Source organism: Zeus faber (assembly GCF_960531495.2).
Source record: "Zeus faber genome assembly, chromosome: 12".
In the NCBI taxonomy this organism is placed as follows: domain Eukaryota; kingdom Metazoa; phylum Chordata; class Actinopteri; order Zeiformes; family Zeidae; genus Zeus; species Zeus faber.
Genome location: NC_137196.1, coordinates 29122205 through 29149400, shown reverse-complemented (window position 1 = coordinate 29149400; position 27196 = coordinate 29122205). Strand labels below are relative to the sequence as shown.

The following is a 27196-nucleotide window of genomic DNA, read 5'->3' as shown; positions in this document are numbered from 1 at the left end:
GTACTTTGAGGGTGCCAATGAAAACTGCTCAATCTATGAGAAAGGGTTCCCGACATAGAATTGATATTTTTATTTATATATTTTTTTATAGATTTTGCTTAAAAAAATAGACTTGTATAATAATAAAAATTAAAATAACCAACTTCATGCGTATCGATTATTATTGCTATTAAACTATTAAATAGACTATTAAAGTCCATTATTTTAACCTAAAGCTGTTACATCTATAAGAGAGCTTATTGGTGAAAATACAATTATGTCTTGTAATTGTTGTGCTCTGTCGGCACATATTGCTGTTTATCCTGGGGCAACATGGATGTAAGAATGAGTGACAGAGCTTCATTTTCAGGTTTCCAGTAAGAGTCTGAGATCTCTGCGGAGCAACGCACACACACCATTAGGCTGCACACACTAGCACTGAGAGAGCGTTTACTGGAAGAGAGGGAGTGTGTGTGGGTGTTATTATTGGTACTGAGCAAATTTGGGAAGCTATGCTAAGGGTGTGTGTGTGTGTGTGTGTGTGTGTGTGTGTGTGTGTGTGTGTGTGTGTGTGTGTGTGTGTGTGTGTGTGTGTGTGTGTGTGTGTGTGTGTGTGTGAGAATGTTCAGAGTGGCATGATGCAAAGCAGTGAGTGGTGAATTTGTGACTTTTGTGTTGATATGACTGTGTGAGGGAGAGAGAATTGTGTGTTGGAACAACTGTGCGTGTGTATTTTTGTGGCTTTTCGTGTGTGTGTGTGTGTGTGTGTGTGTGTGTGTGTGTGTGTGTGTGTGTGTGTGTGTGTGTGTGTGTGTGTGTGTGTGTGTGTGTGTGTGTGTGTGTGTGTGTGTGTGTGTGTGTCTCTTCAGAATGGCTAAAATATGTGGAATGTGTTCGGAACATTTATTTGTGTGTGTGTGTGTGTGTGTGTGTGTGTGTGTGTGTGTGAGAGAGAAATTTTTTGGAATGATTGTTTGGCAGGAAGTGCATGATGGGTAAGCATTAGGGGTGTGGACGAGAGCGAATGTCTGGTATTTACATCCAAGCTCAGTGGGAGGACACACACACTTCCTGTCAGCTGCAAGCTCCTCTCTTCCCAGTGTGGTGATAACATAGATCATGACACCATTTTCAGTTCATTGAGAAAACATGGATGAATTAATTCACTGTTTCTGCCTCAGTGCTTAAATGTTCCAGTTTCACACATAGCATAACATGATAAGAGTTGCCTAGTTCAAGTAAGTATAGCACAAGTAAAAGGTAGGTAGGTAGAAATAGCCACAAATATCTGAACAAATAAACAATTATAATAAAGTCATGAAAATAATATAAGATATATTTGACAATACAGTATACAAGAAAAATAAACAGAACACTAAACCGCTGTATTAATTGAGTATTAAATGTACTTATAAGACTATTAAAAATATGTTTTATTTATTTATTTTTTATTTTTGAATAATAGTTATATTGCCGTAGGATAGACATTGGTTAATTTTCCAAATTTAAGATTCTTTAATTTTGACATGGAGGGAAACACAGGAGGCGGAATGAAAAATTTCGTCTTAATTAGAAAAAGATTTATGCAACAAAGCAAAAAATATAAGCAGCAAATATATAACCAAATGTAATGTATATGAATATATATATATATTGATAGATGTGATAATATATCTATCAATTCACATTCATTGCACAAAATTACTCCTACACAGTACACAGCAGAGTACTCTCCTCTGACTGTCCGGAGGAACGCAGGGACAGAGGACTTCCTCTTCCTGTTGTCCCTCAGTCCAGCAGCTGCTTTCTGAGCCACTGATCCAGTCTCATGGGTCTCAGTTCAACTGTGGCGTTTGTTCTGAGGTTGCTGTGGGCAGCTGGACCAGAATGAAGATGGAGGACCTCAGGTGTCTAGCAGCACACAACACACACACACACACACACACACACACACACACACACACACACACACTGGTGAATAGAGCTGCAGAGAACCGTTATGTTTGGAATCTGGTAATTTCTCCATTAGTCGATAATATTTGGCATTGATTTGGGGCATAAAATGACAGCGTAACAAGATATCAAAATGATGGTCGATGCCAATAATTTTAAGTCTAAATGTAAATAGAAATCTTGAAATTGCTTAACTCATTCAAGCAGCAGCATGAATCCGAAACAGCCTTTTCATTCTATAATATATCAATATATTATACTTTATATATATATATAAATAAACAGTCACACAAGTAAGAATTAGAAAATACATGGTACGTGACTAAATTAGTTATGTTAAAACACTTACTGTATATTGGGGGTTTTAAGGGGATGATGTGAATACATTGTTTCTCAAAAATAAGTAAATAAAAAATGTGTTATTTATGGACTAGTCAATAAACCATTGTACTTTACTTAAAGTAAAGTTTATTTATGTAGCCCTTAATCACAACACGGTCTCAAAGGGCTTCACAAACCCACATTTCACATAGAAATCAATGGCATCCTGTGGTCTGAACCCTCATCTGGGCAAAGGAAAAACTCACAGTAAACCCTTTGGGGATTAAAAAAAAAAAAAAAAGAAGAAGAAACCTTGAGAAGGGGCCACACAAGGAGGAACTTCCAAGATGACCAGGCTTCAGTGGATGCCGAATGGGCAACATAGTGTTGTGTGTGTGCTTGCGTCTCAGTATTCGTGTGTGTGTGTGTGTGTGTGTGTGTGTGTGTGTGTGTGTGTGTGTGTGTGTGTGTGTGTGTGTGTGTGTGTGTGTGTGTGTGTGTGTGTGTGTGTGTGTGTGTGTGTGTGTGTGTGTCTTTTATACTTATTCATGCACAGACATACGTTGTTGGCATGGCATCGTGCTGAAATTGTCGACTTTCATCCGTCGAATAATCACTGAGTCATGCTGTGGTGCCGACCTGCTCGCGAGTTCCATCAGTCGACAGAATTAATTGAGCAGTTTAAAACCGTCTTAACGCACGGTCATTAACAAATCACATTCCAGCCACTCCGGAACGACATGAAATGGCATTCCAGACTGCAATGCTCTTCCTCCTTTGTCTCATCTGGCAAAACGCAACTATTTACGGTTTGGTTTCCCTGAATGTTTGGCTCAGGGTCAGGTAGAGGGACAAGGAAATAAAATTAGATGGCACTTTATTAGTCCCCGGTGGGGGGTGGGGGGGAAATGGGAATGTGTCTGAAAATATGTCCTAAAATGAGAAAAACCATGGTTGTAGCCCCCCGTGTTGGCAGGCAGCTGCTTTTGAGAAGGACACTGATTGCCAGATGGTCCCGTTGTGTCGATGGCCCTGAGCTCCCTGCTCTTGGGAGAAGCTCGATATCGTTGCTGTTTTTCCATCATATGCATCTGATTTTATCATGACTGTTACCTTGTGCTGTGAGTTGCACTGTGCTACACAATAGGGCTGTGCAATGTGTCGATATAATATTGATCGCCTGTGATATTGGTTGTTGTGATACAGTCAAATGTTTTCTTCTACCTTCTAGTTGTGTTCTAGCTGTTCTAATCAACGCCTCTACCTGCTTGGTCTAGATCCACATCACCAATGATTGCTTCTCAAATATTGCTTTATTTCTTGTGTGTGAATAGTTCAATAGTCGTCCCCAAATTATCGTGAGATCATCATGCGAGGTATTTGTCTCAAAATTATTGTGATATTTTTAATTTAGCAATATCGTCCAGCCCTACTGCTGCCTTCCCTCCCATCAGACAAATAATGTTGAACATGAGCTTGACTTATAGCACTTCAGTCTCCTGTTGATTTTTTACTTTTGACCTACTGCATACTTGATGTTTATTTGAACAGTGCCAGGGTTGGGGGTTCCATCCCTGTAGCTCTAGCATGGTACTGAAGTCGAGGATGGAGGTTCTGCTCTCTCTGCTTTGGTTTTTTTCCAAATGTGTAAAACATGTGTGGCGCTGCAAGGCACTTAAAAAGAAAATCTTAAATGAAACGGCACATATGAACACCACACCCTCTCGCAGTTGCAGTATGTCTAAGTTCTGGGTCTGATGGCTGTGCGGAACATTACTGAAGGTTATTCTTCTAATCTCGCATGGTTTTTCCTGTTCTGCACTGTAGGAATGGACCCCTCCACCGGTCAGGAGAGGAGACCCCCGGTCACCCCGTCCTCCTCGTCCCGCTACCACAGACGGCGGTCCTCTGGCTCCAGGGATGAGCGCTACAGATCAGGTAGGAATGTGGGGAGGTTGGGGCAGAGTGCGGCGACACCAGATTTTCACTCAGAGAACATGGCTTTAAGCTCCTGCGGAAGTGCCCTTGAGCAAACGCTGAATCCAGACTCCAGATGGACGACAGATGCTAAATTTCCACATTAAGTTTCGAAAGTATGTAAGTAAGTGACTTTTTGGTAGATTTTTTTTCCGTTTGATTGTTTCATCCAACACGTGGTGATGAAAATGGCAGAATAAATAAATAAATATATATATATATATATATATATATATATACACACACACACACACACACACACACACACACACACACACACACACACACTCCAATCAGCCATAACATTTAAAACACCTCTAATATTGTGTAGGTCTACCCCGTGATGCCAAAACAGCTCTGACCTATCAAGGCATTGCAACATGTTCCAGTGTTAACGCTCACGTGCCCATTATAGGTGCTTTCAGTTTTGGACAGGGGTCAGAATGGACACTCCGACCAGTCTGCGCCTACAGAGCCCCATATGCAGCAAGCTGCGATGCACCATCACCATTTCTATCAGAGCAGTATTAACTTTTTCAGCAATCTGTGCTCCAGTAGCTTTTCTGTGAGATTGCACCAGACGGACTATATTTCCCCTATCCCCTGTGCGCATCACTGAGCACAGGCGTCCATGTCTATGTCGCCGGTTCACTGGTCGTCCTTCCTTGGACCGCTTTTGGTAGGTACTCACCACTGCATACCGGGAACACCTCACAAGACCTGTGGTTTTTGGAGATGCTCTGACCCAGTCGTCTAGCATCACAATGTGGTCCTTGTCAAAGTGGCTCAGATCCTTACGCTTGCCCATTTTTTCTACTTCCAACACATCATCTTCAAGAACTGACTGTTCACTTACTGCCAAATATATCCCACCCCTTGACAGATGTCATTAGAACGGGTTGAGCAATATTATTCACTTCACTTGTCAGTGGTTTTAATGTTGTGTCTGATCGGTGTGTCTATATATATGTGACCCACCGCAGACTTAAGGTACATTTGGTACCTTTTTGGCTTTTTTTGCAGCATTTGAAAGTGAAGAATCACAGCTTCAAAACAAGGTGTCACTTGCGCGAATCAAGCGATAATTTTAAATCTTTAAATCTTGTTAATGAGGAGGGTGCAATAAACTGTGCTTCTGAGATAATCACCCTCGAAATTTCCCTCCCAGAATGCAAATAGCTTGGAGGACCAACAATGCCACATGGCTACTTGCCACATGGCCACTTGACACCCTGCTGAATGGGGACTTGACACCCTGCTGAATGGGGTAATCACTGCATTGTTCTTGTTTTTTGAGCGAATGTTGAACAGCGTCATCGACACACAACCTCTTTGTTTTTAAAAAAAGCTTTTATTTAACAGTAAGAATATACATGTTTTATAAAAGTGGAATTATAAAGGAGTTAGGAGTTTTAAAGTGCAGAGAACACAACAAAATGTAGAGTCTGTCAATAATATTAGTCTGTGTATATGAACCTCGGTGTGTCATTTAATATATAAATGTGCATCTGCCAAATAGCCAAAATCGCCTAGGAATCTTAATAGTTGACCAACCCATTTTTTCAATTTCTATTTTAGCCTTTTGTCAACCCCTTTCATGTAACTCTCCACAATGAATAGCCAAAGTTTACATCACTTCTTTAGACCATGTAAGCTGTTGAGCAAAGTCAAAACTGTAATGCATCTTGATGTGGTTGCTCGCAGGTTGAACACGACCACCCAAAGAGAGGTTGAGGCGCTCACAGGTGTTTTTGGAGTTGTAGACCTCCCTCCCCGAGCGTATTTCCTTGTGCTGTAGAAATAGGTTCCTGTGGAAACTTCTTCTGTTGTAACAACAACTGGCATGTCGTCGGTCTCCTCGGGTGGTTCTTGAAAATATTCAGTTTCATCGGCACCTTCAGGTTGAAATCCGCTGTTTGAAATGTTCTCCAAGTCCGGGATAACGCAGATATCAGATTCGGAATCGCTGTGGTTCTAGGGATCGCTGTCGGAGAACGGACTGTCATCGCGGAAAATTAAGTCCAGTACGCGCTGCTTACACTGACTTGGATCTATCGCACTGGTCAGATGAAGGTCCACGATATGATTTAGATCTTCCGTCACCCACTTCTCATAATCCATAACAACACGAAGATGAAAGTTTTCAAAGACAAGTGAAACCGAAGGATCCTTTTCCTGCGCTTTAACCATCTGTTTATGGAAGTGTGTGTTTGTAAAAGTAGTAAGATTTAAAGGTTGAAATCTATCACGGTTGGAAACGGTTTTACATTGTGACTTGACATCACATGGAATATGGGTGAATGATCATCACCTGGACGGTCGCTTTAAAGGTAGCGATCGATCGGCGTTGTTCAGCGCTGTTCAGCATCTCGGTTAGTGAACTGTGTTTCCCCATTAATCTAACGGGAATATTTAACTCCACGGTTTAACATTTATCTACTATTTCTGAATCAAACTCGGCTTGAAAATACGTTGAGAGATAAAAAGAAAAAGACGAAGGAACACGAATCTGTAAAAATCTTCGGCTCGTGGCGATTTCAGCAATGCGCGACAAATCGGGTTTTGCTGGGTTGGGTCACATATATACTGTATATATACAGTTTTTCCCCATCAATGCAGCTGCAGAAACAACCACAGATGATCTTTCTCCCTCTCTTACACACCAAACTAAACAAACCGACATGTGCGAGCCTGTTTCATTTCGGCAGACTCTAACTTGTACAGCTTAGCGTTCGACCGACAGCTTGCCGTCTCTCCATTACCAGGTAGGGCATGTTTGTCCTTTCTGCTAATCAGCAGTTTCCAAAGGGCCCCTGCTGCGACACGGAGCTCATGGGGCTCTCATTCCGTTGTAGAAACACCAAATTGCATCACATCGTCGCAGAGACTCTCTGAACTGAATTTGCTCGGGATCAGCTGAGACGCTGCTACCAGCGAGCACTTTATGTGTGTGGAAATGGAAATAAATTGGAACACAATGTGGTCTTGGAAACAGCAGCATTTAGGCAAAGGTCAAAATATGACATTTTTCCTTTCAGTTTTGCGAATTGTGCATTGTACAATGTTTGATAAAACACTGATGATTCTGTATTTTACTCTTAGTCTTCTAGCACTTCAAGTTAATCTTTATTCTTTATAGTCGTATTCTTTATTTGTTATAGCTTTATATCTGTCCAGTTTTATTGTGTGAATATGACCTATGTGTGTATCTTTTTCTGTGTTTCTCTGTATTTCTGCATAAAAGTGTCTCGACTCCTATTTATTACCCTCCATCTCCTGGCCTGCATATTTACCTGTCCGTCTGTGTCTCCATCTGCGTCCCCAGATGTGCACACAGAGGCAGTGCAGGCTGCTCTGGCTAAGCACAAAGAGAGGAAGATGGCTGTTCCCATGCCCTCCAAAAGGCGCTCCCTAGTGGTCCAGACCTCCATGGATGCCTACACACCCCCAGGTAAGTCTCCACCAGTCACTGGGAGCCCAATCGGGGAGGTTTTTGATCGTTAGATAATATATGAATATGTGTGTGTGTGTGTGTGTGTGTGTGTGTGTGTGTGTGTGTGTGTGTGTGTGTGTGTGTGTGACTACCTCCACAACACTTCATAACTGCATGCTGTAGTGCTGTGTGTGTGTGTGTGTGTGTGTGTGTGTGTGTGTGTGTATATATATATATATATATATATATATATATATATATATATATATATATATATATATATATATAAACACACACACACACACATATTTCGTCTCTATAGTGTCTCGTGAATGAAACAATGGTAAAATTTAACCTTTAACTGTATCATTTTGCTGGGGACCCCCTGGAACCTCTTAACGGACCCCATGTTGAGAGCCACTGCACTAGTTCACCATTATGTCAGTTATTTAATCTGCTCTCTGATCAGTGTTTCTCATCTGCCATCTTTAGATAAACTTGCTGGTATCCACCAAGTTTATCTTATAAATTGAGGACCTGAAAGGGGACCTACTGTAGCTATCGACAGCTTGCCATCCTCTCGTCAGCGCCACCAGGAGGTGATTGATCGGGCCGAGCCTCCTCATTGACTTCCCAGACCGTCCGCTCTCTAAATCCAGATCTCAACTGGTGTTCGAGTCAATTAGACGGCTAGCCGGCGATGCATCACTTCACTCTGTCAATACGGCATTTCAAGAATGAGAAAGTCTGGGTTTTTTTTTTTTTGCTCTGTGGAAGTTTCTCTGGCATTTTTATCAAACGATCATTTCCGTGGATTAAAGTCGGATCTGCGATATTTCTGTAATCTGCTGGAGCAGAGGAGACGATGTTTGGATGTCACATTTTTAGGAAACACAGACCATGTGTGTTTTCTAACACACATAAACACATACGAGGGCTGGCTGTCGGGCAGGATCTTGCCAAGGTCTCAAGTCCATTCAACATCGATTCAATCGTCTCACGTTAACATTCTATATAGATGAATTGACATTTTACACATAATGAGAATTTCATTATACCAACTGACGTGCATCAAGACAACACACACACACACACCTGTGTGTATGTTTTTAAGCCATGCACACACACTCACTTTCTCTCTGATCTCATTATTGACAGATTGTCCTGCAGTAGTTGGACATTGTAATTTATACATTCATATTCTGTATTACTGCCTTCAATGCTGCTGACTGGACAGCCAGGCGTCTCCAATCAAATGCTGACCAGATATTATTAGGATTGGATTGGGTACGCTAATCCTGCTCTGTGGGATTGGACTAAGTTTCTCTGTAATGAGATGGTAATGCTATATTGGACACACACACACACACACACACACAAACACACACACACACACACACACACACACACACACACACACCCTGCTACCTGCAGGCGCGGTGACTCTGGATATCAGTGTTAAGATGTAGTTTTAAAAGACACTGTCCATTAATCTCTGTCACAATATCTTCTGTTTAGATTAGGGACATTACTTTACATTTACATTTAGTCATTTATCAGACGCTTTTATCCAAAGCGACTTACAAGGGAGAATAACATTCAGCTACATTGCGACAGAGATTAGTGTAACAACAACATTGGTGTAACAATAAATACTGCAAGGTGGTGCTAAGTAATTGTAGATTAGGACAGGAGGTACTCACTGAAGAGCTGGGTCTTCAGGTGCTTCTTAAAGACAGAGAGGGAGGTCCCCGCTCTGGTCATTTTTGGCAGCTCGTTCCACCAACGTGGAACTACAAATGAGAATAGCCTGGATTGCCGTGGCTGTATGGCCGGCAGAGCCAGGCCACGCTCATTTGACGAGCGCAGCATCCGGGGGGCAACATGTGCTCTTACAAGAGCATTTAAGTAGGTGGGAGCATTCCCAGCAATCACTCTGTAGGCCAGCATAAGAGACTTGAACTTGATGCGGGCGGCTACAGGTAACCAGTGGAGCTCGATGAGCAGCGGAGTGACATGTGCCCTCTTTGGCTGGTTGAACACCAGTCGCGCCGCCACATTCTGTATCATCTGAAGTGGCTTCACCGCACAGGCCGGCAAGCCTGTTAAGAGGGCGTTGCAGTAGTCGAGACGGGACATCACCAAGGTTTGTACCAGCAGTTGAGTGGCATATTGGGTCAGGTACGGCCTGACTTTTCGGATGTTGAGTAGTGCGAAGCGGCAGGACCGGGAGACGGCGGCAACATGGTCCGAGAATGTCAGTTGGTCATCAATAATGACACCAAGGTTCCTTGCAGCCTTGGTAGGAACAAGAGATAGAGAGTCGATTTTAATATCAATGTTGTGATAAATACCTTGTTTGGCCGGGAAGACCAGCAGTTCCGTTTTCGCCAGATTTAGTTGAAGATGATAATCCTTCATCCATGTGGATATGTCAGCGAGACAATCCGAGATCCGCGTCGAGACAGTAGGGTCGTCAGGCGGGAAGGACAGATAGAGTTGAGTATCATCCGCATAGCAGTGATATGAAAAGCCATGTGAGCGGATGATCGGGCCCAGTGAGGTGGTGTATATGGCAAAGAGGAGGGGTCCTAGCACCGAGCCTTGGGGCACCCCTGTGGTGAGGTTGTGAGGCACAGACAGCAGGCCTTGCCATGTCACACTGAACGAGCGCCCAGTGAGCTAAGATTCGAACCAGGAAAGTGCACTGCCCGTTATGCCCATGCTTGAGAGTATGGACAGGAGTATGCAATGATTGACAGTGTCAAAAGCAGCTGATAAGTCAAGCAGAATGAGGACCGAGGATTTGGCAGCAGCTCTAGCAGTTTTTAAGGCCTCTGTCACAGACAACAGGGCTGTTTCAGTGGAGTGACCACTTTTAAAGCCAGATTGAAGTGTATCAAGAAGGTTGTTTCTTGACAGGTACTCTGTAACCTGTCTAGAGACCGCCCTCTCTATGGTTTTGGAAAGGAATGGGAGGAGAGAGACCGGCCGATAGTTTCCTACTTGATTGGGATCGAGTGAGGGTTTTTTGAGCAGTGGTGCGACCCGAGCCGCTTTGAAAGCGGAAGGGAAAGTGCCGGAAGTTAGGGAAGAATTAATCACATGTGTGATTGCCGGGGTGATAGTCGGTGATATGGCTTGAAGGAGGTTGGATGGGATCGGATCTAGCGGACAGGTAGTAGGACGGCTACATGTTAGTAGTTTAGATACCTCACTTTCAGCGAGGGGGGTGAAACCAGGGAACGATGAGCCTAGGGCTGGAGAAGACAGGTTGTGAGTAAGTTGTTTAGTGAATTGGCTGCTGATGGCTGCCACTTTGTTAGTAAAAAAGGAGGCAAGGCAGTCAGCAGTGAGGTTAGTAGCTGGGGGAGGTGGTGGAGGGTAAAGCAGAGACTTGAAGATGGTGAATAACTTACGTGTGTCTGTGGCACCGTTGATCCTATCGTTGAAGAAGGCCTTCTTGGCAGCAGTGATGCTGGAGGAGAAGGAGGACAGCAGTGTCTAATAGCTAGCAAGATCCTCAGTTGTTTTGGATTTGTGCCATTTCCTCTCGGCTGCTCTGAGGTCGGTGCGCGTTGTCCGGAGGGTGTCAGTCAGCCAAGGGGGCGACTGGGTTGAACGAGCAGGTCTGGTGGATAGTGGACACAGGGACAGAATAGGGAATGATTTTTTTTATATTTATATATATATATATATATATAGATAGATAGATAGATATCTCTTTGGAAAAATATAAGTAAGTACACGTGTCTTAGAAGTGGTTTAGCCTGTTGTTCACCACTATCAAGTGATTAGCGCATGTGATCAAGGCGTTATGGAAAACAAATGCAAATCATAACTAGCTCACACACCACGCTCTTGATCTACTGCAGTCTTGTTCAAACACTCTTAAATTTGTTTGGTAAGCCTGGAGGGCTGAAATGAAACTCATCTTGTCCGACTGTTTCAAGATGTTTATTTTCATGTTGTACCCTACAAAAATATAGATGGATAGATCGATGTATTAAATGCATTTAAGATGAGATAAGATAACTCTCCATTAATATCCGGAGGGAAATTCATGAAAGGTAACATTTCTAAATGTTTCTCCCTCCTCTCTCTCTCTCCATCTCTCAGACACCTCCTCCGGCTCAGAGGGAGAGGGTCAGGGCGACGGGGACGAGGAGGGTGGGGGCATCGGTGGCGACGGTAGCGTCACCATGGAGACGTGGATCAGCCGGGCGGTCCGTGGCGCCTCGAGCCCTAACACCACCATCACCACCTCCTCTTCGTCCCGGGGCTCCTCCGCCTCATCGTCCTCCACGCGGAGCGGCGGCAGCGGGGGCGGCACCGGCAACGCCGCTGGGGGCGCCGGCCACGGCAGCCGACTGGCCGACGTCCTGGCGCAGCAGGCCAACATCTCAGTCAGATCCCCCCAAAACCACCACCACCATTTTCATCAGCATCATAAGACAGGTGAGGCTACTGGGAGGGGTGGCGGTACAGGTTGTGCTAAATCCAAAGTCTGTTGGAACTTCAAAGATGCTTCTGTTTTTGAAGAGTACATTTTCCTGTTTGACTGAAACGGGGAGGTGTGTGTGTGTGTGTGTGTGTGTGTGTGTGTGTGTGTGTGTGTGTGTGTGTGTGTGTGTGTGTGTGTGTGTGTGTGTGTGTGTGTGTGTGTGTGTGTGTGTGTGTGTGTGTGTGTGTGTGTGTGTGTGCGTGCGTGCGCACATCTGGCCAGGCCTACGAATACAGTCTTTTTAGAAGTTTTATTGGGGTGCACTGGTTCGGGTGGCTGTTTGCGTAGCTTTTGCAGTGTGTGTGTGTGTGTGTGTGTGCGTGTATGTAGGTGTGTTTCTTAATGACATTTGTACTTCCTGTGCGAGTATCTGTTATTTCCTGCTGTTCCCATTTTTCTGTCTCTGTCCTTTTCATTACTCTCTTATAGTCTCTTGTTTGTTTGTTTACTTCCTTGTTAGAAAACATGTTGTTCCTCGTACACGCATCCAAGAATCCCCTTTCAGGCTTTCGTACGCCCGCTGTGAGACATTCTTTGGTTTTCTGTTTATTTTATCCAAAGTCTGCTTTTATTACTCAATCCAGATTTTGTGTGAGTGAGATCTATTTTTTCCAACGAGGCTCCTTCTTGTCAAAATATTCACGATAATGGAATTTAAAGCAAATCCAACAGTGGATCGTGTCGTCAGAACTACAAGACGCTCAGCAGTCCTCTATTGTAGACTTACATTTCTACACTTTATCCAATCTTGCCAAGTTTAATTGAGCAGGTCTGTTTTAAATTGCAGTTCAACCTTTCATCCATGTGATTCTCTTCCATCTTTTTTTGTTTGTTTTTTAGCTTTCTACCCTTTTATTCAGTTTTGTTTTCATAGAATGCCTTTTAAGTTCTGTGTGAATCACTTTGAATTGCCCTTGTGTATTAAATGTGCTGCATGAGTGCTTGTTTCAAAATTGAAGCTCCTGAGACGCTCTCTGGAACGAGCGTCCCCCCTGTTCTGCTCAGCCACAATCCAGTCAGCGCTGCACTCCAAAGTGACAGGAAACTGCTGCTTGCTTGTTTGTTTGGTCGATTAGTTGGCGCCATTCCACAAGCTACCTGCGTCACCATCCACTCAGTGCAGCGAAAGCCTTTTCACATCAGCGCGATATGAAAATGCCGGCCGCGCATGCGGAAGATTTACGTCTCAAATTCCCGCATGAGAAATTCTCACTGGATCTGGAATTTTCCACAATCTCTCTGTTCCATTTGATGCGGACACAGACGGGCATTGTTCCCAGTGACAACAATGTCCTTCTTTTATAAAAGAAAAAGGAAATGGGTCGATCCAGCTTAGGAGAGACACACACAGCTGCTATGATGTGATTGTGAATGTGTGAAGCTCTGTTGATGAAAGACTGCGCTGCTCAGATAAATGAAGTTAACCGTGTTTACCGTTTTAACATCTCAAGCATTAAATGAATACGAAAGAGACTAAGAAGTCCGCTTTTTTGTGGCTCTATTCTTCTAGATTTTTTTAGCTGCAGAGACCATAAATTGACAATAGATTTCTTTGGTCAAATGCATGTTAGTTGGGTTTTCCAGAACTTTGGCCCGCACACAGGTTCCGCCCAGATATCTCCATTTCCGTGGAAACACACAGAATTAAGATGTTGAAGTCAGAATCGTCAGAGTACAGTCAAAGAGCTTCACATTTCACATAGAATTCAGTATCTGCTCGTCTTCAGATGAGATAAAATAAAGGTATTTTATTAATCCCCTGGCAAAGAAAAGAAAAGTCCCAGAAAAATCTCAAGGCAGGATGGAAGAAACCCTCACCAGGGGGTTGAACTGGCCTCTGTAGTCGATGTCATCAATGAGGGACGGCAGCCACTCTGCTCCACCCAGAACAAACTAGTGAACGCTGGAACTGACCAGGAGGAGGCATTATGGTTAGTTTGGATAAGACGGAATATATTTAGAGTCAGGAGAACATCTCAAGGATTCCAGATGTGGTCAATCATAACCACCTGAAACCCCAGTTGACGAGACTAGGGGGAGACCAGAACATATGGTACAGGGCCGCGAGGTCAGTCTCTGCCTCTACAAAGCAAGTACTGTTTTTAAAGATATATAAAATTTACAATTATCTCTAGTCTACCCTCCTCTACTGTCCCTCTACTCTTTCATTTTAATTTGTCTTATAAAACTTTGTCCATGATTCCACGTTAATCTGTTCCTCATATGCGTCAATATGTGCTCGCTCTTACACCCTGACCCTGCTGGGATGAGACGGTTGTTTTATGATCTCCGTACGGTGGCCTCCTGCGAACTATACTAGAGCTCAGCTGTGCAGTGAAAACTTTGAGTGGAAAACAGAGAAGAAGAATCACCAAAGGATGCACTTTGCAATGAGGTACTGGCGGTGCAGGAGTTGCTTTTTTTTTTTTTTTTTTTTTAATTTGCATTCATTATGATTCCCTCTTCATCCTCTCAAGGTTAATCTGTTTTGATGTTGTTCATTGATCTAGCTAATTATGTGGCATGCTTGTATTTGTTTGCTTAGCCAGACGCAATCCGTTTTTCAGATCTGCTTTTTATCTAGGTCAGGAAACAGATGGTGGTAAGAAATGCAGGCTGCTTCTCCCGAGTGTCTAGAACTTCAGCAGTTTGCAGCGATCTCAGTGATCTGCTACCTCAAATCCCACATAACCCCCAAGTTCATCCTCCACCGTTTTCAAGAGAGAGTTCCCAGTTTGAAGTCAAACTGAAAGACAACTTGATCGGTTTTGGAACTGGTCATTCCTTTCAATAATTAATACATTTTAAGAGGCTCGACTTTGAAGTTGGCGTCTGGCAAAGTGAACTTGTGTTTGATAAATCTTTGCTTCTTGTCATACCTTTGATAGGGTCATTTATTTAAGTGTCACGCTTGGTTTCTCAAAAGGAAAAAACAAAACAAAATAAAACACTGTTCATGTTGTTTGGCATGAAAACCATTTAGAAATATACAGAGATTCACGACCAGGCCTTTAGATAACAATTCATCAATGTCAGGGAACAAAATACAACTCAACCAAGTCCATTAGCACCATTTTGGAAGCGCTCCCAAACCTATTGTAATTAAGACCACTGTCTGAATGATTTCCCCCTGGAATTTCACTGTAACCTATCCTCCCACATACGTCTCTAAATCTCTGGAATAAATGTCTCTGAGGGATAACAGGATAGTGCTTTCTGTGACTCATCAGGTGTCTGGGATTGCTCTTTGGAGATTATTACTTTTACCCCCAAATCGCCTATTATCGAGAGTCGAGCAAATGAATCTGGCGTCCCTCCGTTCGTCAGCACTCGCAGAGGCTCAAGCTATGAGATGTTGTGTCCACAGCTTCCTACGTAATTCCTGTTTTGTTATTGAATCTCTTGCTCTTTAATTTTTATTCTAGCATTTTTTCATATTTTGCATTTAAATGTATCACTATTTTTAATGCAAAATACTTTAATTGTGAATTTGTAGAAATTGCAAGATTATCTGACTAATACTGTGACGGTCACTGGTTTGGGTTGAGGCCTTATCAAGTTAAGTTTAGGACTATCACAATGTTCACTGAAATTGGACATTTCTTCACCCGTCAAGCTCTTATTGATCATTTTGTAGGTGTTTATGAGCATCATAATGCTCGACTTCCTGCTAAGTCTGAAAGACTGATTGAAATACAAGTGGAGCGATGGGAAGATTTGAGAAGGGTTAGTCTGTTAATTAGCGATGCGTGCGCTCATTTTCCCTGCTTGACTTATTGGCGTTCATATTGATCAGGCTGAAGAACAGCGATTCACTAACTCGCTGCTGAAGGAAAAACACTACAATCACAAGGTTACAGTCAGATGAAGAAACTGACACGGCATGGAATTTGTGGAGTTTTGTGTCCAAGTTTTTAAAGTGTTATCTTTATTTCCTCATTACAGGATATTGACAGAGATGATTTTCATTCGGCGTGCAACGGATCACAAAACTGACGGATCGTATCACACTTTTGAGTCACGGATCGGATCATTTTTCAGATCAGCAAAATAAAAAGGGAGACATTTATATCTTTGCTTTCCATTTATTCTGTAAAACACTTAAACCAAGGAACCTTTGCCCATAGTCTTGAAAGAAAACAACATTCTAGATGTCCAATGTTAAAAGAAAATCTAAAATATATAAAATATTCAATACTCAATTATTAAATTAAAGTGCCATATGAGGCACGCATGATACCTTCTTCCTTTAAACATGGTAGTGAGTGAAAAAATATTATTAAATCCACCCCCAGTAACTGAATTTAAATCCAATACATAACCAGTATCATGGTCAATTTCTCACATTTCCTGTATAACAAACCAGATTTCATGAAAATCTGGTCAGAATTAAGCGAGTTACAGTCGATTTTGTAGAGAAGTCTGCATCTCTCAACACACATTGTATTTGTTTAGTAGCCAAACAATAAGCCAATAATTGTGCTTCAGAGTAAAAGACAGCACATATCTGTCTTAAAGGAGACCTATTATACTCCTTTTCAACAGGTTAATATAGGTCTCTGAGGTCCCCAAAACATGTCTTTGAAGTTTACGGCTGAAACTACCACTGAGATTATGCATTTTAACCATTCTAACATGCCTCTATAACCCGCACCACTCCTAACGCGCTGTTTCATTGTGTGTCGCATTACGCCACGCCCTACTCCAGAAACGTTGGACAGAAGCAAGATGGTGGCATGCACAGACGCACCATCTCAACCTCTCCTTTTTAGATGCTCTTTGTGAGGGTTTTTGTTCATAAAGCCCCTTTCCAACATGGAATCCGTTACATTGCTAGATAAAAAATATACGACAACGGCAGTAGGTATCATTCCCACATTGGCTTCTTTCACGGAGAAGCTCCGTATGGAGTCTGTTCCCACATAGATGATGTTATGGACACAGTATGTAATGGTTCAGGGTTAGTAAGTTATGTCCAGTGTAGATGTGATTGTTCGGGCAATCTGTCGGCAACCTGTCGGCAACGGACGTACTGTCGGAATACTTTTTATTTATTTATTTTTCCTCCCAGCACTTCGCTTCCCGTCAACCTACCCGGACGGACTCTTCCCTCCGCTGACGGAGCCGGGACAGAGCCCCCGTCCCCACGCAATAACCCTAAACCCAAAGTTATTAAATCAGTGTGATGATTTTCAACCTGTCCTACACTCCCTGCCTCCGGAGAAGAAAAGTTCTCCACCCGTTCTCCCTCTCCCTGTCTGCTCGCTCCGCCCCGCGGTGCAGCCGGCGGCAGGCAAAGCGCTTGTTTCAATGTCCCCTGGCCTGGAAACGCTCCATCCTTCCCTCGCTGACATACACCATGTAGTGCCCTCACCACCCGAACTCTAAAAGACATGCCCAGGGTCTGAGTGGCATTTTTAACAAACAAAAAGACCTGTCTCCATGGAGACCGGACATGTTTCAGTTTCTCGCCTTTGCAGCTGAGCGCCACGGTTCGGATCAGACTCGCCATTTTTCAGAAAAAAAAAATTCTTCCCCGAAAACAAATAGTCTTTTAAATATTTGTAAGAAATAAATGCTTGTAAAAACCCACTATTTGTGCTTTGCCTGGATTTGGATTCGGCTCCACCCCTATGTGCTTGTGCCGGCAATGTTACCACTTCCATTCCAACACTCTTCAATTCACAGCCGTACAGCATTTTCCTGGAAATGATACTTGGTCGAGAGTGGGGAACTATACAGAACATCAAAATAGGCTCCTTTTTCCACATGACACTTATGCAGAACATTGCCAGTGTAGTTACGGCTTTCAGTGGGAAAGGGGCTTATGTCATTTAGCCAATGTTAAGTTTAGTCTTGAATTCCCACCTACAGCCGCCAAGATCTTCTGATCATAGTATTTACGGTGTAACGGGGCGTTACGAGTGAATTATTAGTTAGTGCTAAACGGCAAAAGAAACACACAGCACAATTGTTTTTGAAATACCTACGTTTCCCTCGTCCCTCAGCAGTTTTTTCACGGACACTTGATATTGATTCCTCTTTCTTTTAAAAGATTTGTGCTGGTCTGTGTAGCCAACAACGGAGCAGATACCATCCTTAGCTCGTGGCTTCGAAATAATGCTAGTCTGGCAAGTGCAAGCCGTATCTCCAGCCATGGGTGGAGTTACTCAGATGGGTGTCCCCAAGTGATGACTGAGACACAAATCGGAGCGGCTTGTTGAGCCGAGTGTTTTCTGAAGAAGGCAGCTCACAACAAACTGACCGAGTTTTCTTATTTCACAGTTTGTGTGAAATAACATCGAAACGTATGTGCACAAGCACTGAAAAAGTGAGTTTTTCATAATAGGTCCTCTTTAAAGGAAAACTTCAGGAAACTTTTTTTTTTCCGACTGATCCTCAGGAGTACACCAGAGTGTGTATAACCACAACATTTTAAATGTATCCAGTAGTTAGAGATTAGCTTCAACCGACTGAAGCTAATCGCAGGGGAGCAATCATGGCCACGTTCTTTGATTGCCCCATTGCAACTATTATATCAACACCGGATTAATTTAATAGATTCTGATTCCAATCACATAAGGCTTAGGTTACAAAATACCCAAGTTTTCCTTTAATGACAGTGAATTAGGTGATTTGGTTTGTTCTCAATTGCTAGACCCAGCTCTATACCACCACTTGGGATAGAAGCAGCACTTCTCACTCTCCCTCTTACTCTGTGTATCTGTCTGTCTTTATCGCTCTCTTTCTCCCTGCCTCTCTCTCCCTGTCTCACTCTTCCTCTTACTCTGTATCTGTCTGTCTTTATCGCTCTCTTTCTCCCTGTCTCTCTCTCTCTCTCTCTATTGCGCACTGATTGGCATTCCAGGAGGTTTCTGAAGGGAACCGAAGGAGACATTTATCATCTTCCTCGGTGAGAGATGATCCTCCTCCTCATCGCACATCATCATAAATAAATCCTGACGAGGTCGCCTTGGCTCCCTGCGAGCGTGCGCACACCCGTGCACACACCCGTGCACGAGTCTGCAGGATGATAGGCAGGCAGACAGACAGGCAGCCAGGGAGGCAGACAGGCAGGGAGGCACACACTCGAGCACAAGATCACACATTTGCACACCAACACACACACACAAACACACGCAGATGCAAACACAGACACACACACACAGTCTCATACACAAATACGCTTGTCACAAACAAACAGGCACACCGTCTCACACAGACATACTTTATGCCTACACACACACACACACACACACACACACACACACTCAGTCAGGGATGCATAGTCACCATGATGGCGAACGGTCTTGGAGGGTGCACGTATAGTTCATCATGCCTGGATAAGTAATTCTCTTTGGTCTCTGAGGTTGCAAACATCTCTCTCTTAAACTGCCTCCTTAACCTTACACACTCACATCCTCTCCATCCCTTGTCTCTCTTATGCTGCATTTCTCAGGCCGATATCGCTGCCGTGTGCTGCATGAGTTTACAGTTATACATAAGACCAACAGAAATACTGACAGGCAGACAAACACACTGACCTGATGTACCCTAAACCGTCTTTCGTATGAGGTGTAAATGGAATTACAGTTCACTAATGTCAATTAAACTGGAAGGAAAATCCCGCCGCAAAGCCACACTAAACCGGCGTAACAGATTAAACTCAAGCGACCGATTACCTCTGAGATCGAACCGAGGGACTGCCGCAGAGGAGGAAATCTGATCGATTCTGTCCTTCGGTTGAGAGGGACAGAAGCAGGAAGCCACAGCATCCTCAGGGCTTTAACGGCAAATTCGTTGAGAGCTGGTTTTATTCTGGAGGTAAAAAACTTTTCTCCTAAAGCGGGAGCGATCCCAGGCTGATGGCGTCCTGGCTGGCTGTTTGGCGGTCCTTTTTTACCTGGCTGCTTTGTGTGTGTGTGTCCACACTTGTCCTCCAGAGAACCACTCGGCGCCCCCGGATGTCACTGGCTACACCTCCAACTCGGACCACGACCAGGGGGAGAAGGCCCAGCTCTCCGGCCCCGCGGCCCCACGACCGGCCCCCAAGTACGGGAACGCCGAGCTCATGGAGACGGGAGACGGTGAGTGTGACCACGGTTGACGCCGCAGCCCGGTCTCGTGAGGTCGCCGCCGAAATGGGACTGTGCATTGATAGAACTTAGATTTAATCATGAATAGCCAATTGAGAGCACTTTCTTCTTCATAATGGTGCCCGGAGAACAGAAACATATGCAAGCGCTGGATGTTTCTGTGTTCGTGTTTGCCTCTGTTCAGTATGTGGTGGTTTAGCAGTGCTGTGTCTAGACCTGTGTACTCTCCGTCTGCAGAGGGCTTTGTGTCTGGCTGTCTCATGTTTGCTGTACGGCCTCGGGCCTGTCTCCGCTGTTTACCATGTGATCAGATCATGTCAACATCTGTATGTTTTCCAATATCCAACATATTCCCTGACAGCTACGGAACATGGCTGTATTTAAGTGGAAAGTGAAAGTTTCGTAGGTATCTACCTCAAAGCCAATGGGGGGGTTTATTTTGTCATAGAAATTAAAAAAAAAATGTAAGGGGAGAAAAAAAAATGTCTCCATCCAGTGTGGCCAAATCTCACGTCTCCCCCCCGTTGACCACTTTGTCATCGTTTACAGCTCAGTCAGCCTGATCTGTTCGGCTCCAAAAACCTTTTTTTCCCCCCACTTACTTTCTGAAGATTTTCACACAACATTAGCGTTGAACTCCTTTGGGTAACGGAGCACATTGTCCAGAGCTCTTGAGCGTGTGCAATATAAACGAAAGCTTTAAGATTTCCCTCAGTGCCGGGCCGCCTCGGCGATGACTGATGGTGGCTGCTTGGATGTTTTTACCGTTGTTCAATCTTTTGTCTCCGCCGGGGTAGAATGCTGCGGCATATAAATGTCTTCCTTAGACTCTCCGAATGCTCGCGCTGCGTAATAGATGGCACTAAACACTCACCAAGGGAGTGGCTTGGATGACGAAGAGCCAACGTGTCCAGATGGGAACTTATTGGGAGATTTGGCCGAGGGGAAGAGCGAGGCGTCTGTTGTCCTTCCAAACACAGGGGGGATTTCGTCTGATGTTCCAGCCCCGTTTGGTTTGCTACTTTGGGTCATGTGGAGAATGTCTTCTGCTCTACCTCTACCTCCTTCTGCTCTACCTCTCTCTATTATATTTGGCCACTCTCTACTCTACCTCTACTCTCCCTACCTCTCCTCTACATCTCTACTATTTTTTGCCTCTCTCTACTCCACCTCCTCTCTGCCTCCTTCTACATTACCTCTACTTGATAGAGAACCGATGAAGGACTCCATCATTTCGGTCAATTTGGTGTGATGAGAGAGATTATCCACTGTGTGATTAAAAAAAGGCTTGCCATCAAAGAATCCTATAAATAAAACATCTGGTCAACAAGTGACTTCACTCAAGTTTCAGCCCTATCCATTGTTGTTCCCGTGCAGTGAATGCTGGGATTTTATGTATTTATGTCCGTCTTCCTCAGGGGTTCCTGTCAGCAGCAGAGTTTCAGCCAAAATCCAGCAGCTGGTGAACACCCTGAAGAGACCCAAGCGACCTCCACTCAGAGAGTTCTTTGTTGATGACTTTGAGGAGCTCCTGGAGGGTGAGGGAGATTACCTGCTTCTTCCTCTGAAGGCAGCCATGCAGTGCGCCAACCTGCTTGTCCGGAGAATTTAGGGATTCAGTGTCTTGCTCAAGGACACTTTGTTCGAGAAATCCTACCACTAGACAACCAATCTACCTCCTGAGACACTGCCGCCTCATGAGAAGAAATACACCCTTATTTAGATATAAACACACTGCAGTTATATAGCACGTTGCCATTTTATTTGACCATTTAAAGCTCTTCACCAAGGATGCATCTCCTTCACCAGCTCATCCAGTTACAGGTCGGGTGTCAGTTCTCAAGAAAAAGCATTTGATCCAACAAAAGCCTATTATTTTTGTAAACATTCAGCCAAAAGGATATTTAAAGTTATTTTCATTTAATTTAACTTGATTCTTAACGGACTCCTCCAAATCTTGACTATTATTTCTCTCTACATCTCTCTCGCTCCCCACCCCGCTCCAGTCCAGCAGCCGGATCCCAACCAGCCCAAAGCGGAGGGGGCTCAGGTGGTGGCCATGCGTGGGGAGCAACTCGGGGTGGTCACCAACTGGCCCCCGTCCCTGGAGGCGGCCCTGCAGAGGTGGGGCACCATCTCCCCCAAAGCCCCCTGCCTCACCACCATGGACACCAATGGCAAACCGCTCTACGTTCTCACTTACGGTAAGCAGATCTCGACTCATGGACACCGTGGTCAGTGTGCTGTGGAAGCGCAAACTCTGTTGTTGAACGGGGGAGTAGTTCACTCTGCCATATACAGTCTGACTTCGTTGTGAGGAAACTGGCGCCTTAACCCTGCAGAATACTGTGGCTGAAAAGTATGGAGTGTGTGTGTGTGTGTGTGTGTGTGTGTGTGTGTGTGTGTGTGTGTGTGTGTGTGTGTGTGTGTGTGTGTGTGTGTGTGTGTGTGTGTGTGTGTGTGTGTGTGTGTGTGTGTGTGTGTGGGGCCTCATGGAAGAATTTAAAATGATGAAACTCACTGAGAATTGGCGCCACAACACCTGATTATATTTCAACTCCTAAAGAATTTGACATCGATCACATCAAACGCACACAAGCATGAGTGTGTCTTAACGTGTAAGCGAGACATGAGCTATGAGAACCCAGAAGACGGTGAACTTTCTCTCTCTCTCTTTTTATCTCTCTTTATCTCTCATTCCTGGTGTGTCATCTCTTTGATGTCGGCTGATGAGGACAAAGCTGTTTTGTGTCTTCCTACAGACAGTTCAGACGGGAATCACCAGAAGAATATGGTCGCGGCCTCACTGGCCCTCTGGGAGATTTTGTATCCCTAATAAAGGCTGTTGTTTTGTCTGTTTTTTAAACAACAAACTCTCCGATGAAATTTAAAGGAAAACAGTCAACGGAAAATAATGTCATCTATGAGGGTACAAACGTTTCAAAACGCTTCTCGAATAAATACACACACACAAGAACACGTGCAGATACACACACACACACTATTCAAATACATGAATATGCAATTGGACGTACGTATTGGAATACGTACGTCCAATACGTACACTGTGTCCAATACGTAATATGTATTGGACACAGTGGTTTAAAACGACAAACTACTGGTGGAGACTTTCAACCTTTACTCCACTACATTTCAAAGCAAATATCTGTTCTTTCTACTCTACCACATGACTTCCCGTTGCTTGCGTAGCATTACAGTTTTGTCAGCTAAGGGTTAAAAGTAGGGCTGTCAAAGTTAACGCCATAATAACATGTTAACTACATGTACTTACATACTGTTAAGCACATTTTAATGCCTCAAATTCTTTTGACGCATTAAAGCACGTTCCGTTATGAACGAAAGATTTTTTTTTTGGCACAAAATCTTCACTGTCTGATCTGTGTGTGTGGGTGTGGGTGTGGGTCTGTGGGTGTGGGTGTGTGTGTGTGTGTTCTTTACAATCACGTCAAGTCTATACTTGCAACGACAAAGTTACTTATGAGGGGTGGTTGTTTGGAGCAAAATATGACTGATGATAGTTTATATTGTTTAGTTTGCATGCTGCGTGTCTTATTGATATATCCATGACAATACAACACACTTCCTCTCCGTCTTTCTCACACATACACATACACTCCCCCCCTGGCCAATTCATACAGGTGTAGGTACCACGCGGCCTCTGCAGAGAATACTCAAAATTGGATAAATACGATATCTGTCAAAATCCGACTTTTAACATATTCGCAAAATTTAAGATGGTTCGGTGAACTTTGATTCACTGAACCTTGAAACATATTAAAATGCTTCTTAAAGCCATCCTCTGAACAGTATAAACATTTATGTCTCACCCTATGTGTGTTGCGCCGTCGCGGGATGGCAGAAGATGCCATCATGCAGGTTTTTTATCAGCACACTTTAAGAAGTTATAAATAAAAGGACTGTGTTTTTCTCACTGTATGTGCGCGGCCATTGGCACAGAGACGTTCTCACTTGCCATTTTTATTCAACGGATAAAAAGTGTGCGATTAATCTCGATTAACTATGGACAACCATGCGATTAATCGCGATTAAATATTTTATTATTATATTCGGTTGACAGCCCTAGTTTAAAGTCAAAAGAACCCAAACTTTTTAACTTGACCAAATCAAAACCTTATGAGAGGACTTCATCCTTGATTTTAGGACCAGTTCTTTTCACAATTTATATCAGTGACATATCGGGGGAGTCGGGGAAATCCAAAGGTGGAGGCGTCTGCCTCATGGTAAACAACCGCTGGTGTAACGCCAACAACACCAAGTCTCTCTCCTGCTCCTGCTCACTGAACCTGGAACAGCTGGCAATCTTATGCCGTCCTTTTCATCTCCCCCGGGAATTCAGCACGGTCATCATTACAGCCGTTTATATCCCACCGCAAGCGGATACGACACAGCACTGTCGGACCTGTATGATGTGTTGTGCGGATTCCAAAACAAACATCCCGATGTGGCTGTGGTGGTGACTGTGGACTTTAACAGGGCGAACCTTAAAAAGGTTCTGCCTAATTTCCACCAACACATCATGTGTGCCACCAGGGGAGATAGAACTTTGGACCATTGCTACACACCTTACAAGAATCGGATACAAGACCATCTCGCTCCCTGCTTTCGGGAAATCTGACCACGCCACGATCTCGCTGGTTCCTGTTTACAGGCCTCTGATCACGCAAGAACTATCTATCAGAGGCTGCGCTTCAGGACGCACTCGCTGATGTAGACTGGGGCATGTTCCAATCAAGTTCAAGTGACGTCAGCGAGTTTACGGACGTAGTGGTGAGCTTTGTAGCTACGGTAGCAGACAGCATCGTTCCCACGGTGAAAGTTTGGATATTTCCAAACCAGAAACCGTGGGTTGACAAATCCATCCGCTGCGCTCTGAATGCTCGCACGGCCGCTTACAACGACGGTCTTGTATCGGGAAATATGGACAATTACAAAGCGGCGTCGTACAATCTGCGGAGGGCGATGAAGGACGCTAAACGGACGTACAGGAAGACTGTGGAGCTACAGAATGAGCGGGGGGACACAAGGCGCTTGTGGGAGGGGCTGCGGACGATAACAAACTAGAAGAGCAGCTCCTCCCCAGCCACGAGTTTGGACGCCTCCCTCGCCAACGAACTGAACTCCTTTTATGCGGATATCTATTATCCTGGATGGCCAGAAGGGGGCCTATGTGAGAATGCTGTTCATCGATTACAGTTCAGCTTTCAACACCATAGTCCCCACCAGACTGGCTGTCAAGCTGCAGGAGCTTGGACTGAATACTCCGCTGTGCGCCTGGATCCTGGACTTAGGCCCCAGGGTGGGGAAGCACATGTCCAGCTCCCTCACCCTGAATACAGGATCCTCCCAGGGCTGCATCCTCAGCCCCCAACTGTACTCCCTGTACACACATGACTGTGTGGCCAGGTCCAGCTCCAACACCATCATCAAGTCTGCTGACGACACCGTTGCGATGAGAAGGCCTACGGCAAGGAGGTGGCTGACCTGTCACTCTGGTGCCAGGACAACAGCCTCCACCTGAACGTCAGCAAAACTAAGGAGCTGATTGTGGACTCTAGGCGAGGATTACAATTGAGGACGCACACGCCCTTGGTGATTAATGGGACTTCTATCAACAGGGTGAGCAGCTTCAAGTACCTGGGAGTCCACATCACAGAGGATTTAACATGGACTATACAAACAGACACTCTGATGAGAAAGGCGAGGCAGCGTCTTTACCACCTCAGGCAGCTGAGGAAATTCAGGGTCATGGTGAGGATCCTCAAGTCCTTCTACTGTGGAGCGGTGGAGAGCATCCTGACAGGCAACATCACTGCCTGGTTTGGGAACAGGCCCTGCAGAGGGTGATGCATTCAGCTGAACGTACCACTGGAACTACCCTCCCCCCCTTGCAGGACTTATACACCAGGAGGTGTAGTAGCAGAGCCCGCAGGATCATGAAGGATCCTCATCACCCCAACAACGGACTGTTCCAGCTGCTGCAGTCGGCAAGAGCCTCCTCAGTCACACAGCGAGAACTGAGAGACTGGGACGGATTTTTTTTCCGCAAACCATTATAACTGTCAATGCTGACCTCACCAGGGGTCCTCACTGAGCCACACACATAGGCTCCACTATCTTACTGCACTGTATGTAGCATACTGTACCGCATACTGTGTCACTGTTCTGGGTTGTTCGGTGTTACCGTATTGCTGCGCCGTACTGTTGTATACTGTGCTGTATTATCCCACAAACACCTCACTTTATTCACATGCCACTTTAATGCACATGTCTGTATTTACATAATTGCCTATCCCATATACATAAGTCTATCCCATATACGTAAGCCTATTCCCTCTATCTATTCCATTTTATTTTATTTATTTTATTCTATAAGTATTCAACTTACTGTATTACGTTTTAGGAATCAGTTATTTGGCCTCGTAGAAAGACATTTTCTTAGGTAGCTACTGTGTTCTGTCTAGGACATATTGTGTGTAATCACCGCATGCGTTGCATTACATTTCACTGCATATATGTATGAAAGTATGTATGTGACGAATAAAAATCTTGAATCTTGAAATAGAACCTGCTTTCCCATGTTTAGCAGAAAAAATAATTGTTGAAACTGTATTACTTCCTGTCTTGGATTGTGGTGATTTAATATATAGACATGCTGCTGTTGCCACCCTTAAGCCCTGAGACACTACAATCACTGCTCTTAGAGTGATTACTGGTGATGCCTACAGTACCATCATTATACTCTATGAGAAAGTTAGCTGGCCCCCTCTCTTTGTGAGACAAGATCAACATGTAGGTACATGTTCATTTACAAAGCGCTCCTACAAAAATTACCAGTTTACATGACTTCACTATGACACTTTAATGTAGGAGCTTATCAAAGCTCTCAGGGCT

At 44.2% G+C, this 27196-nt stretch overlaps 1 protein-coding gene across 2 annotated transcripts in view; it reads left to right on the top strand.

The window, feature by feature from the left end:
- Nucleotides 1-27196, top strand: part of LOC307238511 (disco-interacting protein 2 homolog C) — a 153026-nt gene that overhangs the window by 90712 nt on the left and 35118 nt on the right. For both annotated transcript variants that reach the window (XM_080011517.1, XM_080011516.1), the window contains exons 3-8: nt 4081-4191; nt 7556-7681; nt 11783-12121; nt 20111-20254; nt 21682-21801; nt 22270-22467. In XM_080011517.1, coding sequence (XP_079867643.1) covers nt 4081-4191; nt 7556-7681; nt 11783-12121; nt 20111-20254; nt 21682-21801; nt 22270-22467 — 1038 coding nt within the window. The remainder of the gene's footprint in view (nt 1-4080; nt 4192-7555; nt 7682-11782; nt 12122-20110; nt 20255-21681; nt 21802-22269; nt 22468-27196) is intronic.